The following is a 17,255-nucleotide window of genomic DNA, read 5'->3' on the forward strand; positions in this document are numbered from 1 at the left end:
GCTCTTGTCCTTGCTTTAGTTGGGTCAGCTTCAACTGCCTGATTATGCAGCTGGTTTCATTTTTTTTTTTATTCTGCTTTGAGCATCTTTCTGTCTCATCACTCCTTTGTGTGTATAATGCCCATAACCATCATCTCTGCATTTACAAACCCTCTTGAACTGAAAAGGGCAACCCAGTAAACCCCATCCATGGATTCTTGTTTTCTTCTTGGCACATTTTCCTTACGCTTAAATGTAAACCAGCCATTAATACCGCCGTACTCACATTGTGACATTTCAGTCTCTTCACCCTATGTTGATTGTATCAGACTCTTCTTCCAAGTATCTGCCCAGTCCTTTATTTCTTCCCCTTTTCAACTGCATAATGCATGAGACAGAAAGTGTCTTCTCGGTGCCTGGTGACAGACTGTGCTGGTTACATGCTCGAGGCAGCCTGCAGCTGGCCTGTGATTGACACTAATGCACTGATAGCAGTTTCCTCGGGATGTTGCCGTTGTTGTGTTTAGGGGAAGCTGGTCAGTAAGGAGAGCAGGAGCCGTGTCACTGATGCAGCTTGTCAGTGATTCACAGAGATCTCTTGAAGTGCCCTATTTTTGGAAACAGCATTTTCAGATAAATGCTTTTCCAATTCCAAAGACATTTTGACATGCTGGCAAATAAACCTCTACCTAGCCGTGGGTTTAAGTCACATCCCTAACATTCTAGAAAGTGCTAGTCATTTGATTTTGTAATCCTTTCTATGAATTATAAAGATGGTAAGGACCAAATAGGCTTAGTCCTGTGCTGCCACTCTATCCAGACACGTAACTGAGACAGAAAAGGCACATTTAGAAACTGAGAGCCCCTTGATGTGTCTGGCAAGCTTAGCTCTGAAATCCTCAAAAGAGATCTGTCTTCCTTTTCCCTCTAAATTTAGATGAAGAATTTTTACATTCTTGGAAGAGAGAGGAAGAAAGGTGGAAACTGATAATGCCATGTCGAAAGCAAATTGTAGCGCTGTCAGATGCCAAACAGTTTTCCGTGTGGCTTCTTCTGTGCACTTCTCTCTGAACTTGCATCAGCTTCAGCTGGTCCACCTGTGGGCAGCCTGCGCAGAGAGGCTGCCGTTTGTGCGTGCGAGTTAGGTCGAGAACTTTAAACTCATGTCACCTTTTCTTTTTAGGCATTCAAGCCAATGTTTTAGGGGCCTCTCTGTCTTCTACAGGACCAGGTAGAACTGCTTTGCACAGGGCTTTTGTAAGCAGGCCTTCGGGGACTCATGGGCTTGGGTTTGGGGTGATTTTTTTCCTGCGTAGAACATGCAGAAATGTTATTGCTTGTCCACTGAAAGAGAAGAGGAGTTTGCCAGCTCCAGCTCTTTGTAGCTTATTGGCATTTCTGAAAAGAAACCGAGCAATGGGACTTAGAGGTAATTACTGCCACAAATAATTTAATCTGGATTTAATAAGGAAGTCACCCTTTTTGACTCACTATTTTTAAACATCAGTAGTGCTAGTGTGTAATGGCTCACCCCAGCAGTCCAGAGTGCTTGTTATTAAGGACTTGTGCATTTTGGATTAGTGCTTCCCACTGAGAAATTTTAATTCCTGTTGCCAAAGAATTCACATAGCCGTGTATGATTAGCAAATCTAAAGGATTAAAATAACCGCATAGCAGGGTTAATACACTCCAAGACTATTGTTGTTACCTCAGGTACCACAGCACAAAAAAAGGGGGCTCACATGGCTGTAGCTCATAGCTAATAAATCTGGCTGTGCTAGCATTGCTATGTACTGGAAGCAAAGCTTTTAACATCATTAAACACCAGCTTTTTGCTTCATCATTCAAAGCCGGTTCCTCTGTTTGCATCTTCATCTACAGAAGTGGATACATCATGGAGATTTTGTGAGATCTAAATATGCACTCTATAATTACGTACCCAAGTTGAATAGCTGCGAGTTGGAACTGAAAGCACAATGCTGAACCTCAACTGGCTGAGCAGATGAGAGAGATGCATTTGTTCAGAAGTTTGCAGCAGACATTAGACATTTCTCCACAATTTTGTGCTCTCCTGGTCTGGATTATGCAGCTTGCCTTAAGATAGTCATTTCCTCCAGACACGGACAAAGGTTTTAGTTCTCTGACCTTTCCTTGCAAATGAGTGTTGCTGGCCCAGCTGCCCCACCTCGTGAAGGGCTGGGGCTCAGCTGTGTGCTTGAACTTGCTAGTAAATGCCACTCTGACATGTGCTGTGAATAAATAAAGCCTGTTGAAATATGTTGCAAGGAATATCCTTTTAAGAGTCTAATGAAGTTTAAAAGATGGGTAGTACTTACCATAAGCATGTCATCTCAGTGAAGAAAAACCTCTTTGCAAAATGATTTAGTTGTTAGGTGTTTTTTTTTCTTTGAGTTAGGGGGGAAAAGAGGAAACTAAAACTCCTACTTACAGTAATCTGTTTTTCTCCCTTTTATTTTGTTTTATTTTCTTATATACGGAAGCCATGTAAGCAAAGTTCTTTGCTGGTTCCAGGGATTTGTGTGATATTTTTGCAAGGTGCGGGTTGCAGAATGTCACACATTCATTTTTAAACAGTTTTGCTCTCTGATATGAATGAAGCACAGGGCGGCCAAATGTCAATGGGAGCTTAGCAGCTCACTTTTTCTGCTTCTCTCCATTTCCTTATTATTAGCTGTGTTTGCAAAAGAGGAGCCTCGTTCTTGGCTTTGTTACTGTTTTTGGAGCTGGCACTGTTTCTACTTTCACCAATGTTTTTGAATCGTACAGTCACAGAATGGTTTGGGTTGGAAGGGACCTTAAAGATCATTCAATTCCAACCCCCCTGCCGTAGGCAGGGACTCCTCCCACCAGACCAGGTTGCTCAAAGTCCCATCCAACCTAACCTTAAACACTTCCAGGGATGGGACAACACTTCAGGGACTGGGCAGACACTTGCAGGGATGGGGCATTTTGAGTTCTCTACAAACTAAGAAGAGGCCCAGTACGCACAGAGGTGTTTCCAGGCACAGTCATTTTTCAAATTACTTCAGCCTTTAACTTGCCCCACTCTTCCTCTGACTGTCGATCCTCAGTGCAGTTTGGGTGTTTGTCAAAATCTAGTACAGACTGCTGCTCTCAGTGCCCTGCTCGGGGACAGGGCAGGACTCCTGCTCCAGCCACCAGGTTGTGCACAGGGTCAGGCCGCACTCTTCACCCGAGCCATCAGAGAAAGTCCCAGGTGTAGGTGGCCCCGTGGGATGGATGTGGACATCCCGTGTACCTCCTAGCGAGCCATTCTGATCACTGCCTTCGCCCAGTGTCCTCTGCTCTTCCTGGAGCAGATGTCACCTGCTCCAGGGGCTTTCCTTATGCCACCCTCTTCAATGGTGACTTGTGCTCCTACTGCTGGGGTGATGCAGGCTTGTGCACGATAAGCTACTGGGAGGGACAGCTAGGCTCACGGACTGGCATCACCGTTTATTGTACTCCACATCAGTTATATTAAAAAGCTGTGGGGTTTCCTCTCGTGCGGTTTGCCACGTGCCCTGCATGTCTGTCCAAGTGGGATAATTGTGATTTTTCAAGATATTTTCTCATTGTTTTCTTTCTAATGAGGGAAAACTGACCTTGATTTCTCCCCTCTTCAAAACACCCTAAAGGAAGCTAGCCAAGAAGCAGAAGGAGACTCAGACCAGCACACAGAGGGAGATGGGTCCCGTGGCTGCTTCAGACAAGACCTCTGCCAAACTCAGTGCTGTTCACAATGAAGAAGCTTTCTCTTCCAGCTGCCAAGATGTTAATGGATTCAGTAAGTTTAACTTGCTTGCAGTGGATATGTCCCCTTTGGAGAGCTCTAGGTTCTTGAAAGGACCTATTCCTATGGGCACAATGCTGAGGAGCTAGGAATGACAGTGTGAGGGTTCATTGTGAAAGCTCGCTAGAAATCAGTTGTCTGAAATTCTCTCGCACTGCCCCTACCTTAACTCTCAGATGGGTGGAAAGCATTCATTCTCACTCTAAATCTACCGAGATTAAAGTCTGTTTTAAAAACTACTTCAGACATTCAAAAAGACATGTGATCATTTGTTCTTCAGAAATACAGATATAGTTTTTCCTTTGTGAGTAGAAGAGTCGAATTACATTACTTAGCAGATTTCTAGGGTGGAAGTAATATTTTCTGTATGAAGTTGTTATGAAAGAAAGCATGGTCTCATGGTCAGAGAACTGAAATGGAAAGACAGCATTTCTTCTTTTGCCTGTGTTCTCACTTTATTTTTCACATCACTTCCATAAAAATAATTGTAGTTAATATTTGTAAAACATGCAGACCTCTGTAGCTGGAAGACTTCTGTGGGAAAAACAGCACAAAGTTATAATTTAGCCTTGCTAGATCCAGATTGAGTGCATGGTGGATTGCATGGTGGATTTGTAAACTTTTTGGTATTAAATAAATTTTAACTTAGACACTATGGGAATGTCACTCCTTCTTTTGACACTTAGCCTATAGTTTGAAGAGGGACCAGCTTTAAAACCAAAATATGTGCTAGAACTCTTCTGTCATTTTTAAGCATCTGTAGTGAAGCGTTTTTCCCCTAATTACTAACAAGGATTTGCCTATGATGAAAAAAGTTTTTTATAATTTAAACCTTGCTTTGCAATCTCAGATTGATTGGGACAGGCTGAGTGAATTTTTCTTTTCCCTCTGTAGGTCATGTCAAATTCCATCTGCATGCATTGCTACTGTCACTCTGTGTAATGTACCTGTGAGATGGATAAATAGGTGTTTGGGACCGTCAAGGCTAGCAGTGAACACTTCTCTCTGATATTAAATTGACTTGAGTCAAGATCTAATTTTCTCAGGTGCTGAGTAGCTATATCTTCTAAAGAAGACAGCACGAGTTGTCAGTGGCTCATATCTTTGAAAGACAGGATAGCAGAGGCCAGCATTGTAACAGGCAGCCTAGAAACAGCAGAGGTAGCTTGTTTGAAATGTATGGGGAAAACGAAGTTTTTCACACTTCCTTCAGATTTTGGCTTTTTGAAATGTTTTTTTTCCACCAGAAAATAAGAGAAGAGTTGAGCCTATACTGTGACCTCATTTTTTTTCTTGGTATTTTGAGAGTCTAATTAAAACAGCTGAGTCACTTAGTTGAAATGGCAACTCTAGAAAAAAAATTATCTAATTTTGTGTAAAAAAAAAAAAAAAAAAGTGTACCTTCAGTTGTTTTCTTTTTTTTAAATTCAGAAAGTCCTTTGCTTGTCTGACATCATTGCAGATTTTATCACCACCTCCTTCTGTAACACAAGCCTGTAACACAGTCATGGGCTGATTCTTTTCTTTTTTTCTTCTTTATATCCATGAGAAATAATTACCAATAAGCTTTTATGATTTCTCCACATTTTTTTCCGCCAAGTCCAGGATGCCGAGGTGTTGGAGGTAAGTTCTCTTCGGTGCAGTAGCGTGCACATGCTGATACAGGAATTTCATGGGTTTGGCACTGATGATATAGATAGGAGGAAAAAAAAAAAAAAAGAGTAACAGCCTTTCTTTAAAAAAAAAAAAAATGCCTTAATGGAGTTTAATACCTGAGGGTTTCTATACAGGCCTACTGTAACTTTTGAATAACGTAATAGGATTACTTTGTAACCTTTCTGCTAACTAATAGAGTTTTACAAGGGGTTATTCATCTTAGCTTTTGAAATCAGCTCTCTCAAATTCCTTCTTAAATTTTCTTTTTCCTCACAACAGGAAATAGTGTTTGTGAATATCTCATGACAGGGAGTCGTCCTCTCCATCTTGACCTCGGCTATGAGAGTCCAAGTTTGCTGTAGCAGTAACATGGAAAAAAAAAAAACCTTTGCTGTTAGTAAAAATGCATATTCCTTCACCTACTCTATCTCAGTGCTTTAGAGGGAATGTCTTTCTAAATTTTCAGTGTCAGCTCTTGCAAATAATGCCATCCATAAAGTCAGACTGAAATGGGGTCTGTAGAGGCCAGTGCACTGCAGCAGGAGCACACAGTCCTGTTGGCAATTTGCAGATCTGAATATTGTCACTTGACAGAGATGTCTGCTGCTGTTAAATGTAATTATGTCCTGGGAGATCTGGAGCATCTGGGCAGTCCCAAGCACAAACAGAGGCTGGGTGGAGAATGCATCGAGAGCAGCCCTGAGGAGGACCTTGGGCTGTGGGTTGATCAGAGAGCTGGAGCACCTCTGCTGTGAAGGCAGCCTGAGGGAGTGGGGTTGGGCAGCCTGGAGAGGAGAAGGCTCTGGGGAGGCCTGGTAGTGGCCTGCTAAAGGGGGCCTACACGAAAACAGCAGAAGGGCGTTTTACAAGGACATGTAGTGGCAGGACAAGGGGTTATGGTTTTAAACTGGAAGAGGGTAGATTTAGGTTAGATATAGGGAAGAAATTCTTTACTCTGAGGGTGGCGAGGCCCTGCCCAGGCTGCCCTGAGGAGCTGTGGGTGCCCCATCCCTGGGGGTGCCCAAGGCCAGGCTGGGGGGGGCTGGGGCCCTGCCCATGGCAGGGGGTGGCATTGGGTGCACTTTAAGGTCCCTTCCCACCCAAACCATTCTGTGAACTGTGCCGGAGCAGCGAGACATCAAGTCTTGCTGAAAAGTGTAACAGAAATAGGCCTTGTCTTTTCTGGCCCAAAGGGAAGAAGCTCTTTATCCCTCTGTCTGTCCCACACTGACAGCCCTTATCCAGGCAGAATTCTTAGTGGTACCTGTAAGAGTTTTGACTGGAGAGATTTTATGGACTCAGCCTGTGTATCTGCCATGATACAGAATCAGAATAAGTATTTGCTGAAGGATAAATTAGTCCAGCATTATTCCAGCTCATCTAGTTTTACCAAAGGGTCATGTGAAGGTGAATTGTTCATTTTTCTCGAATACTGTGCTGCCTTTTTTTTTTTAATATAGATATATATCCTAAATCCATTACAAATAAGCGATGGTATTTGCAATATTTGAGACTGCTGCTCAGTTTGCAGGAGGGTTTGGAAAGCAGTGTCGTTTTCCTTGGAGTGGCACAGCACAGTCACATGCAGGCACTGACTCAGTGCAGGGTTATTGTGAAACGAGGTGACAAATGGGAGACAAGGTGGACCTAAAATTATCCACCAGCATCTGTGTGCTGACCAGAAGGGTGTGCAAGGGGTTGTTATTGCACATAAATTCTGTGCAATTTGGCAGCCCATCTGTGTGATGGGAGAAGCAGCAGTATATCATCTCAGCAACGATGTGCTAATGTGTCCTGCACAGAGGAACTGCTCTTCCAGCTTTGCAATGATAAAATGCCATGGGTAGGGCTGCAGATAACAGAGATCAGGCAGATCCTCTCTAGGGAGAGTGCTACATCACCAGCATCACCAGCTTGACATCCTTGGGAGCTTGGTGTCAGGAACTATTTGATTCTGAGGATTTGATCTCTTAAAATGCATCCAGTTTTGCTAGAGACTGGTTACAGGGGTATGTTTAACTTTTGTGACATCTCAGTTTGGGAGAAGACTGCTTTCCAAATAATCTAAAGGAGTGACTTCGATACAGATTGTTAGATAGGTAGCCTTAACATTACTGTCAGGGGCATAGTGTGAAGACAGCATTTAGGAAGCTGTAGGGAACTGAGATCTGCATTAGGGAGCACTATTATATACTTACCAAGTCACTGTGCTCTTACTAGCAAAAACAAGAGGAAGACGTAGGTGAGTGGCACTCAGCTTTTTAATTATCATATTTAACCAAGAACCATCTAAATTCACACCTCTCCATATCCCACATCCTTTTGCAGTGAATCAAATGCAAAGGCCTTAAAGATTTGCTCTAAGTCAAAACAGTTGCATCAAGATCTATTTGTTGTTACTCCATAGATAATTTTTTCATTATCTGGTAGGAGGCCTGCTAAATGCAGTCCAAGGACCTGTAGTATCATGACCATGAGACATTTTCTTTAGGCAAAAAAATCTAAATAGTAATAAAGCCAAATTTCATCATTTAAAATTTTAAAATAATAGTAAAAAAAAAAAAAGCAAAATCCCTTTTGTGGCTTTTTGTGACAGTTTGGAATGTTTGCAGGGTTGGTTTCTTTACAAACTCTTTAAAAAAAAAAAAGGTAGGGAGAATCATTTCCAGAATAGGGAGGAGCTTCCACCATTCTACATGACTAGAGGGAGCTGTATGGGCTCCTATGCCATTCCAGATTGTGTAGAGGGAATTTTAAATGAAGTCTTAATATCTACCCTGACGTGAAATCATGTCTGGAAGTGCATGCGCTAGTTCTGGTGGGAATGTCTGGTGCGGTGGTGGCCCAGGGTGTGCATCTTGTTACACAAGCCACTACTGATTTTGAAAATGAGCTCTTTGGAAGTCTAAATTTGCCTCTCTGTCTCACAGGTATTGCTCATTTCAGAAACCTCAATTGGTAACAATTTAAATCAAATTCACTGGAGTGAGGCATCTACCTTCAGATTCCCAAGTAATTTGTAATTAGCAATTCCTGGAAAAGCAGGGTTGGCCCCATAAGTTCTTTTTTCTCCCAAACTCCAGAAAATTCCAATACTGCTCCGAGTCCTGACTGTTGTCTTGCTCTGTGACCCAGGGCAACCAAATTACTCTTCATAGGCCTTATCTGCACATCTGCAAAGTGGCCATGTTCCAAGTACGGGAGAGGAGAGGGTCTTATTTAGACTAACAAACACGGAAGAAAGTGAAAGAGGTTCCAAATGAGAGATGTGTTATGGACTGAAGGCAGACTAAGCTATGAGAAATTTGATTATCTTAATGTGTTTTCAAATGGTTTAAGCTTGAAAATATAGCAGGAGAATGCAAAACCAGAGCAAGTTCATTTACTAGATGATTACAAAGTGCTTAGGAGGTAATTCTGCAGACTTTATGAAACTTCCTAGAGTAGTGACTCCTTTCATTCACTTCATAGAAGGACTTGAAATTTTTAAGAGGTGTTTTTTTTTATTTTATTTTCTAGAGAGAAAAAAAAAAAGCTTCTGAAATTACTTCGATATGTATACTGAGTTTTATCTACTTATTTTGGATTATGGAATAGTTTTTCCTCTGTTATCTGTTGTCATCTTTCTGATGTACTGAGATTTGTACTAGCTTGTTTCCCAACATTTTGAGGAGATAAATGTAAGTTTAGGAATAAAAGCAGAATGATAATAGAAGAATATGCATTCAGAAATGATTGATTACCACAAGAATGTATGTGTATGCTATTGCAGATATAAAATAACCTCATAAATTTACTAGCAAGAAAGGAATCTACTGTGAAGATGTGGAGCCCTGCCTCTGTTCCATAAATAGTTGATTAATATGGGAATAATTTGTGGATTTTTGTCCAGAGAAAGCTAATGCTTTAATGGGAGAAAGTTGGTCTTGCTAAAAGAACCTGTCTCTCAGAGTAAAATATTATAGGATTTGCTATGAAGTGTTCTGGGTTGAAGAACAATTCCCTTGTTATCTTATATGGTTTTAACAAAGAATTTGCTACCCTACCTGTGTATTTTTGCGGTACTAGTGTACATTGTGTTTGAGCAGGCTTATTTTACTGTTATTAATGCATTTGATTCTCTGTAGTTTGTATTTTGGGTGTTCTTTTTAAGGATCTTTCTCCTAGATGTTCCTTTGGTTTAAAAAAAAAAAAAAGAAAAGAAAAGAAAAGGTGTATATAGGATATAGTCCTATACATGTATCCTGTGTAGGAACACATTGATTTACAATAACTATAATATTATATTTGGGGTCTGGAGTGCTTATATTAAAGAAAATCCATCATTATGACATTGTAATAAATGTAATATGCATGTTGAGATGAAAAATATAATTCATTTTGATAAGTGTTTTATATCCCATATTACTGTGTTCTTTGAGGAACATTCTCCCTGTTCTTTCTCTCTCTTAATATATGTCTAAAGTCTTTTCCTTATGTCTTTCCTACCTAGCATCACCCTCTCCTTGTTCATTTTCTGTCCAAAGCAAAACCCTTCAGAGCAAATCTTTGTTGAATTCCTACTACTCAGGTACTAGTGCCAGACTTTTTTTTCATTTCTAAATTTTCTTTGCTTTTGTACATTTCCCAATATGACCTATAGACTGAATCTTCAGAGTGTTAGATACGGCTAACCTTGTTTTCATTTTTTTGTAATTTTTTTTTCCTATTGATCTTCTGTTGATTTTCAATGATCCGTGTCGTGTGGGTGAACGGAATTCCATCTCAAAGTATCATCAGACACTGTTCCATCGACCACGCTGTTAGGTAAGAAGCCAGGTATGGTGTACTGCACTTCATTGGAGAGAAAACACTCATTGCATCTTGATAATTTAGAGAATGCTACAGAGTGGCTGGGCTCCAAAATCATAATTAATGCTGCAGTCATGTGTTCTGTTAATTGGGAAGCCTTTTGTTTCACTTGTGCTTTCTTGTTGTTATGAATTGATTTTTATTTCATCTTTTAAAGGAAAAAACAGTTCAAAGTATAAGAGTTTCTTTGGAGAAATCAGAGGCTGAGTTTGGGCAAGTGGCCCCACCTTATTCTGCTTATGCTTAGAATTAAATTTTAAATGTTCAAGCAGTCTGGTATAGATTTGAGAGGATAATAAAAGGCAGGTTCTGAAAGGTGGAGGCTGTGCTGTGGCTGCTGGTAACTTTAGAGGAAGATGTTAGCGTTCAACATCTCTGAAAATTATCTCTTCTTGTCCAGGAGATAAATAAAGCATAGAGCATGGAGCTCTTAGCTTTGGGATTTTTAGAAATAAAATGTTTTTACATTAAGTTAACAGAGAGAGCAAAATTGGCAGAAACTGTAAGCTGATAAAAGAAGTTATTCAGAAACTTATTGGAGGTGTACCCTTGAAAGTGAGTAATAACAACCTACAACTTCAGGCTCTCCCTGGAGGATGCTGCCTGTGTGTGGAATTTGAAGAAGGCAATTCCTCTGCTATGAATCAGAAAGATGATGTGTAGTTGATCAGAATCTAACCAGTGGTATTTATCAGACCTGTCATTTTGGATTATCTACAGTAAATGTTCACTTCCAGACACAGTAATCTACCGTGTCTGCTTTAAACATTACTCTGAGCACACTGAAGGCCCATAGTTAGACCAGGAAGGAATTACAACCAAGCACTTAAGTGCCTTGGTTTGCAGACTAACAGCCAGGGCAGAGAGGCTCAGAGGGTCTGCACGATACGTGCATTTATCCTGTTGTATATCAACGTGCCCGATGGCAATGAGTGAGCCCTCTTTTGAAGCAGTAGAGAAAAAGAGCCTTCTTTTCTAGAAGGTTTGTTCTTGTTCCCTAGAGACTCAGTGCTGTCAACAGAGAAGTCTAAGGGCAGATTAATCTTTTGGCTATACTTTCGAAGCAGGGCCCAGACCTGCAGTTTGCTGGAAGATGTCAAACTGCTCTCATCCCAGCACTCAGCATCTGTGAAAATGGGGACCCTCCTGTGAGGGAGACGTTTTCACCCCTATGCCCTGATAGTGAACCAAATGGCTCAAGGAGTGAGACAGATTCAACTATGCCTCTTACAGGGGGGAAAATAAAAATCCCAAAGCTTTCAAACCCCAGAATTTTAGGGGAGGTGGGGGGGTGGGGAATAAGAATTAAAGTAGTCTTATGCTTATGTATTCAAAACTCTTTCAAACTTATCATCTTCTAACCACTACCTCTGAGCTGAGCAAGGATTAATATCCCTGTTTTTACACACGGGAAGTTAAGCAGAGTGCATTTCCAAGACATGATTTACACAGACTGGTCACCCCCTCAGTCAGTTGCATCTGACTGTAAAAGCCAAAGGTGCTGTGAAACAGCCCATAGCACTGAAGAAATTTCTATCCTATGACTTGAAGGCAAGTGAAAACTATGACATTCTGGCTTCTCAGACAGATTCACCAGACATTGGGTGATGCTGTATGAGAAAAATAAGTTTAATTTTTTGACGTTTATTAATATTCATTCCTGGGAAAGCAAAAGATTTAAAAAGGGCATCAGTCATCCCACCACCAATATCTGTCTTTGGGCATTACCTGCAGTTCAGTGCTATTTGTTCCATCTGTTATGCCTTCTGCTAATAAATGTTCTGTATCTGCAATAGTAGATGACTCCCTAGGCTTGGCTGTGACATGATTTGTTGATAATAAGATACGGAGGATTTATTTATTTATTTTGCCTCTACCCTATCTTGTGCTTGATTAATACTTTTTTACGTAATGCATGTTTTTAGCTCTGTAATTTTACCTTATAGTTGTAGACATCTCTGGATTTAATGGTTTTCACAAGTATCTTTGCTAGGGAAGTGAATATTTAATACTAAAAAGTGAAGGAGTTAATTTCCCTGGTTTTAATATTTCAGTAAGGCCCATGTTGTACCACTAATGTAAAGTCTGAAAGGGAGATAATACCACAGTGGAGGCTGTTTTGGGAGAAAACGTGCATGGCCAGTGGCTCTCAGAGATATTCAGCATATGTCGTCAGGGCAGGTTCTTCAGGGGAGCCAGCGTGCCTTTCCCTTTATGGTGCTTTTACTCAGGTGGGCAGCTGAGATCCACCACAACCAGTCCCTCACTCCCCCTCCTCAAAGGGAAAGGGGGAGAAAATGCGATGAAAAGGGCCCAAAGGTTGAGATAAGGATGGGGAGATCACTCAACAAGTATCATCATGGGCAAAACAGACTCAGCACAGGGAGATTAAAGAAATTTATTGTTACTGGTCCATCCCCCAGGGGCAAACTGCTCCAGTATAAGTCCCCCACGGGTGGCAGCTCCCCACAGACCCCTGCTCCTGCGTGGGCTCCTCTCCATGGGCTGCAGCGTGGAGATCTGCTCCATGGGAGACCCATGGGCTGCAGGGAGGCAACCTGCTTCACCACAGTTTGCTGGGGAACTTCAGCACCTGGAGCACCTCCTGCCCTCCTTCTTCAGTGACCTTGGTGTCTGTAAGCCTGTTTCTCACTCCTCACTCTCCCAGCTGCTATTGAACAGCAGGTTTTTTCCTCCCTTTCTTAAGTCTGCTCTCACAGAGGCATAAAACAACGTTGCTTATTGGCTTGGCTCTGGGCAGCTGTGGGTTCCTTTGGAGCCGGCTGAAACTGGCCCTTATCTAACATGGGGCAGCTGCTGGGTTCTTCTCACAGAGGCCACTGCTGCAGTCCCCAGCTACCAAAACCTTGCCACATAAACCCACTACACCCTTGTGTCATTTTCATTTCACTTAATCAAGAATATCCTGATAATAAGAGTCCCTGCCCTGAGGAGAGGATGGACTGCGATGCCTCGTAGTTCCTTGCAGATGGGTGAAAGCAGAGAAAGGTCGCTGTTGTGACATCTAGCACAAAATCTGGCTTGCGTTTAGAAAGACAAAAATTTGCTCTGATGTTCACTGTTCTGTAGCATGGGTGGGCTTTTGCCCATGCCCACTCATTCTGCTCTGGATTTATCCACAACCTAATGTTTCAAGAACTAAAAAGATATAAAGAAGCTGATATTGGTTCATTAGCAGGTCTCACATTACTGACATAAATTGCAAGATGAGTGATTTTTACATATTGAAAACTTGAAAACGAGTGGCTTGATCTGTTCAATTGTATCTGTAGCCTTCTGGTCCATGTCAGTCCGTAAGGGGCTGTGGAAGAAGCTTTCACGTCCAGTCACTGTGCTAATGTTGATGTGCAGTGGAAGAGCATGCCACTGAGGGCTGTTGCTTGAGCTGAGTTTCCCTTAGGTTTCTTTCCATCTGCATATGATCCTGTGGCTTGGAAAATTCCTCTTTAGTGGCTTCTGTTTTTCGGTGCTGTTTTGAAGTTGCCAGTAGCTTTTCAGCTACTGTATTGCTCTGTAAGGTAGGCAGATCTGACAGCATCTTTTCACCTGTGAGTCAGGTTTGCTTTGTTGAGGTCCCACAAATCTGAACAGCTGCACAGTTGTACAGGTACCCAGTAGTCCCCAGTTTTAGCCCATGTCACCAAAGCATCTTCCTCACATCTAAAAACAATGTGTTTTTTTTTCTATACTAAAGAAAAAAAAATCAATAATTTTTATAAGATTAGAATATACTTTTGCTAGTATTTATCAAGTGATTCTCTGAAATCTAGAGAAAATTATTTTCTCCAGCCATGTGGCTTCTTCATAACCTGTGAAATGAATGATTTGTTCTGTCAAGAAGGCTTTTGGTTAAGGAACTTGCCTTTTCTAGCTCAGTTGATCTCATAAGACAGATGATGTTTTGACTTTGGTTTGCATGTGGTATATTATAGCTGGATATTTATCATATAATAAAGCACTCAAAAAGCAAATTAGTTTACCAGATAGCTCCATATCCCTAGTGGTAGGGGAAGAGAGATTAGTTGTCCTGTAGTCGTACTTGGAAGATGTCAAGTAATCAACAGCCATTGCTCTAGTAGAGAGAGATTGGATATGTGTAATTAAATCCATCACAAACACCGCTCAAAATATAATTTATTTTGTGCAAAGGATGTCTTACTGTGTTACACACTTACCAAGGCTAAGAGAATAAGCAATACGCCTGTCATTTCAGTAACAAGTGGAAATTGGGGATATTAAAGTAAAAGTTTTGAAAGAAACTTCCCTACTTCCCTACTGAAGATTACACATCAGCACAGCATTGCTTTCAGTTGTTTGAGGCATTAGGTTAGTTTTCTAATCTGAGGGCAACGCCATAATATGTGTCTAGGTATCTCTTAGGGTACCAAAACCAGGTTTATGAAAGGAGAATGCCTGTAAAAGGATCCAGAGCTTCAGCCCCAGAGGTGACTCCCAACAGCCTTACTGGGTCTGGCTGTACGCAGCCACTTGCAGGCTGTGACTCTGAATTTCTCAGCTGCTCTTCACTTTATTGCTGACATCTACAGAAAAATGTATCATTTTTTGCCATGGAGGGAGATATTTATTTTAGTTGTCTGGGCAGCAACGAAAGTATATAATAGAAGGTGGTGTAGTAGCAGGCAGGCAATAATATCTCACCCTCAGGGCTCCTTGCCAAATGGGGGAAGATGCCACCTTGCCGGCCTCTGCTGGGGCTTTTCTCAGCACACAGCACTCCTTTGTGTTTCTCTTGGCAGAGCAGAACCTCACGGGTGACTTCAGCAAGTTTATGGTTATTTCTCCAGCAAAGGAGAGAGTCACAGAAGTACCATTTCTTGTAAGCAAGGAGAGCTTGTGAATATTAAAAGTGTAGTCAGTGTTGTTAAATTTGATTATCTGCAGTTACACCTCTAACAGATAAGTTGAGATGCCTGAAGAGTTTCACCATCAGGAAGTTATATGGGAGCCAGTGAATTGTTGATTTAATGTCTTTTGCAAAATTTCAGGGTGTTCTGTGAACTAATAGGCTGGTAATGAAAGTGTCAGCTTCAAGAAAACAAAATATCTGCATTGGCAACGGGCATCTTAGTGTGGGAATAAAGCATGTTGCACTAAGAAGGGTTAACAAACAAGCTAACAAAATATTTTCCTGTTGCAGCTGCTAATATTAGAAAAAAAGCCTATTACAAACAGTGTGTTTCCAGCAACATGCAGAATAAACTGCTTTGTTTACATCTGCACAAAAAGAACTTGGCAAAATCAGAGATGGGTCTGGGAAGGAACTGGAGCCCTGAACGCTCTGCCCTAATGAGACTTCAGAAGCTCTCAATCAAATTACTTTATCAAAGAGAAACCGGAGAAGTGATTTGATCAGTGCCTACATAGGTCAAGTTTTCAAATACTCAGAGGGCTCTTTAATCTAACAAGAGGTATAATAAGATTCAGTGTCTGGAAACTGAAGCTAAATAAAATCAAATTGCAATTAAGAAATGTTTAGGCAACAGGGGTAATTAACCATTGCCACAACTTCTAGGGTCAGGATGGAATCACCATCTCTTGCAATCTTTGGGTTTGGATTATTTCTCGATGCTGTAGCCCATCTTCGGTATGCAGTCAGGTGTGGTTTGTGTTCCTATCAACAGAATGAGGAGGTATTGCTAGAAATAAGATGGGCACATGAAATATAATCCAAAAAAACCTGATGCATGACTCTGTGTTTACTAGTTTATGAGTATTTCAATTTCAGTTAATTATTTCAAGCATCTTTTCAAAAAAAAAAAAAAACTTTTTTCTTGATTTGTTTTTCTCATTGAAAACTCACTAAAGGCACAAGCGCTCTGGAGTCACCAGCAGAACTTCAGCAGAAGGGCAGTAGGTCTTACAACCTCTTCCCTGTTGGCAGAAGATTAGGGTGGATGTGGGAAGGGGACAGACTGGAGGGACTCTGGAAGAGTGCTGTGACTTCCCGTCAGTGCAACAACTACAGCAGAATCTGAGGGGTTGAGGGGCTGGTGTTTTTGTTGGCTTTTCCAGCAGTAGCAGTGCCAGAAGGCACGAGATGCCTTTTATTGCTGCAGCCTGCAGGAAAGGCATAGCCTGGTTGTAAGCATTTGAAGACTCCCGGTTGATTGTCCTGGTGAGAGATGGGTTTGCTGCTACCTCCCCTCCTGCCCTGCGTTTTGAATTGTTCACAAATTGCTGTAAACAGCACATCTTGAGAGAAGGTGTAGGGCCTTGCTTGAGCGCCTCATTAACCATGCTTAGGTTCAGACTCGTGGTGTGATTAGACCGGGAAGGAACAATATGTTTCTTGCATCAGGCTTTATTAGCAGAACATATGAACACCAGACTTGCTTCATACATTGTAATTTATCTCCATAAAAGCCCCTCCAATATTTTCCTTGTCTAGATAAGATGCTCATGGAAAGAACCAACAGCCCTCCTGAGTTGGTGCAAATTTCTGTGCCGATTTTCTGTGGTTTTCTTTTGGGTCGTATAGTGCACAGAGGGCATTCAAGATGCTTTTGTTACAGAAATCCATCAGAGGTGATGTTCCCAGTGTCAGCTCCGTGTGCTCTAGGCTTGAGAGCAGGACGACCCAGATTGCGTGACTTGGGTTTGTCTTAGGAGAAACACTTGGCTGGGTGAAAGGTGATGCTGCAGACCACACCACAAGACCTGTTACGACAATCAGTGGATTTTGTAATATTTCTGTCTGACCCAAGAGACCAGAATCACAGTTGTTGCTGTAAACTTAGAGGCCAGAGTCAGACCCTTCTTTGCTGCTGGGCATCTTCTACTTCCAGATTCAGAACATGGGTGCCTAGTTTAAGGAAGTTATTCTGGAAAGGGGGCTGCTTTTCTGGCTTTCACCTCTTCCAAGGATACTGTTGGGAGAAAAGAGCCAAATATACAAGAATTAAAGGATCTGAAG

At 41.6% G+C, this 17,255-nt stretch overlaps 1 protein-coding gene across 15 annotated transcripts in view; it reads left to right on the forward strand.

Moving 5' to 3' along the window:
* PTPRT (protein tyrosine phosphatase receptor type T) overlaps positions 1-17,255 on the forward strand; it is a 449,634-nt gene that overhangs the window by 386,911 nt on the left and 45,468 nt on the right. For 3 of the 15 annotated variants that reach the window (XM_038166116.2, XM_072026287.1, XM_027442953.3), the window contains exons 16-20: positions 1,163-1,210; positions 3,639-3,787; positions 5,399-5,416; positions 9,942-10,019; positions 10,220-10,267. In XM_038166116.2, the coding sequence (XP_038022044.1) occupies positions 1,163-1,210; positions 3,639-3,787; positions 5,399-5,416; positions 9,942-10,019; positions 10,220-10,267 (341 nt within the window). The remainder of the gene's footprint in view (positions 1-1,162; positions 1,211-3,638; positions 3,788-5,398; positions 5,417-9,941; positions 10,020-10,219; positions 10,268-17,255) is intronic. The other 12 variants (XM_072026292.1, XM_027442958.3, XM_038166117.2 and 9 more) reach the window with 9 other exon arrangements.

This window comes from Anas platyrhynchos, chromosome 21, assembly GCF_047663525.1.
Source record: "Anas platyrhynchos isolate ZD024472 breed Pekin duck chromosome 21, IASCAAS_PekinDuck_T2T, whole genome shotgun sequence".
NCBI classification, from domain to species: domain Eukaryota; kingdom Metazoa; phylum Chordata; class Aves; order Anseriformes; family Anatidae; genus Anas; species Anas platyrhynchos.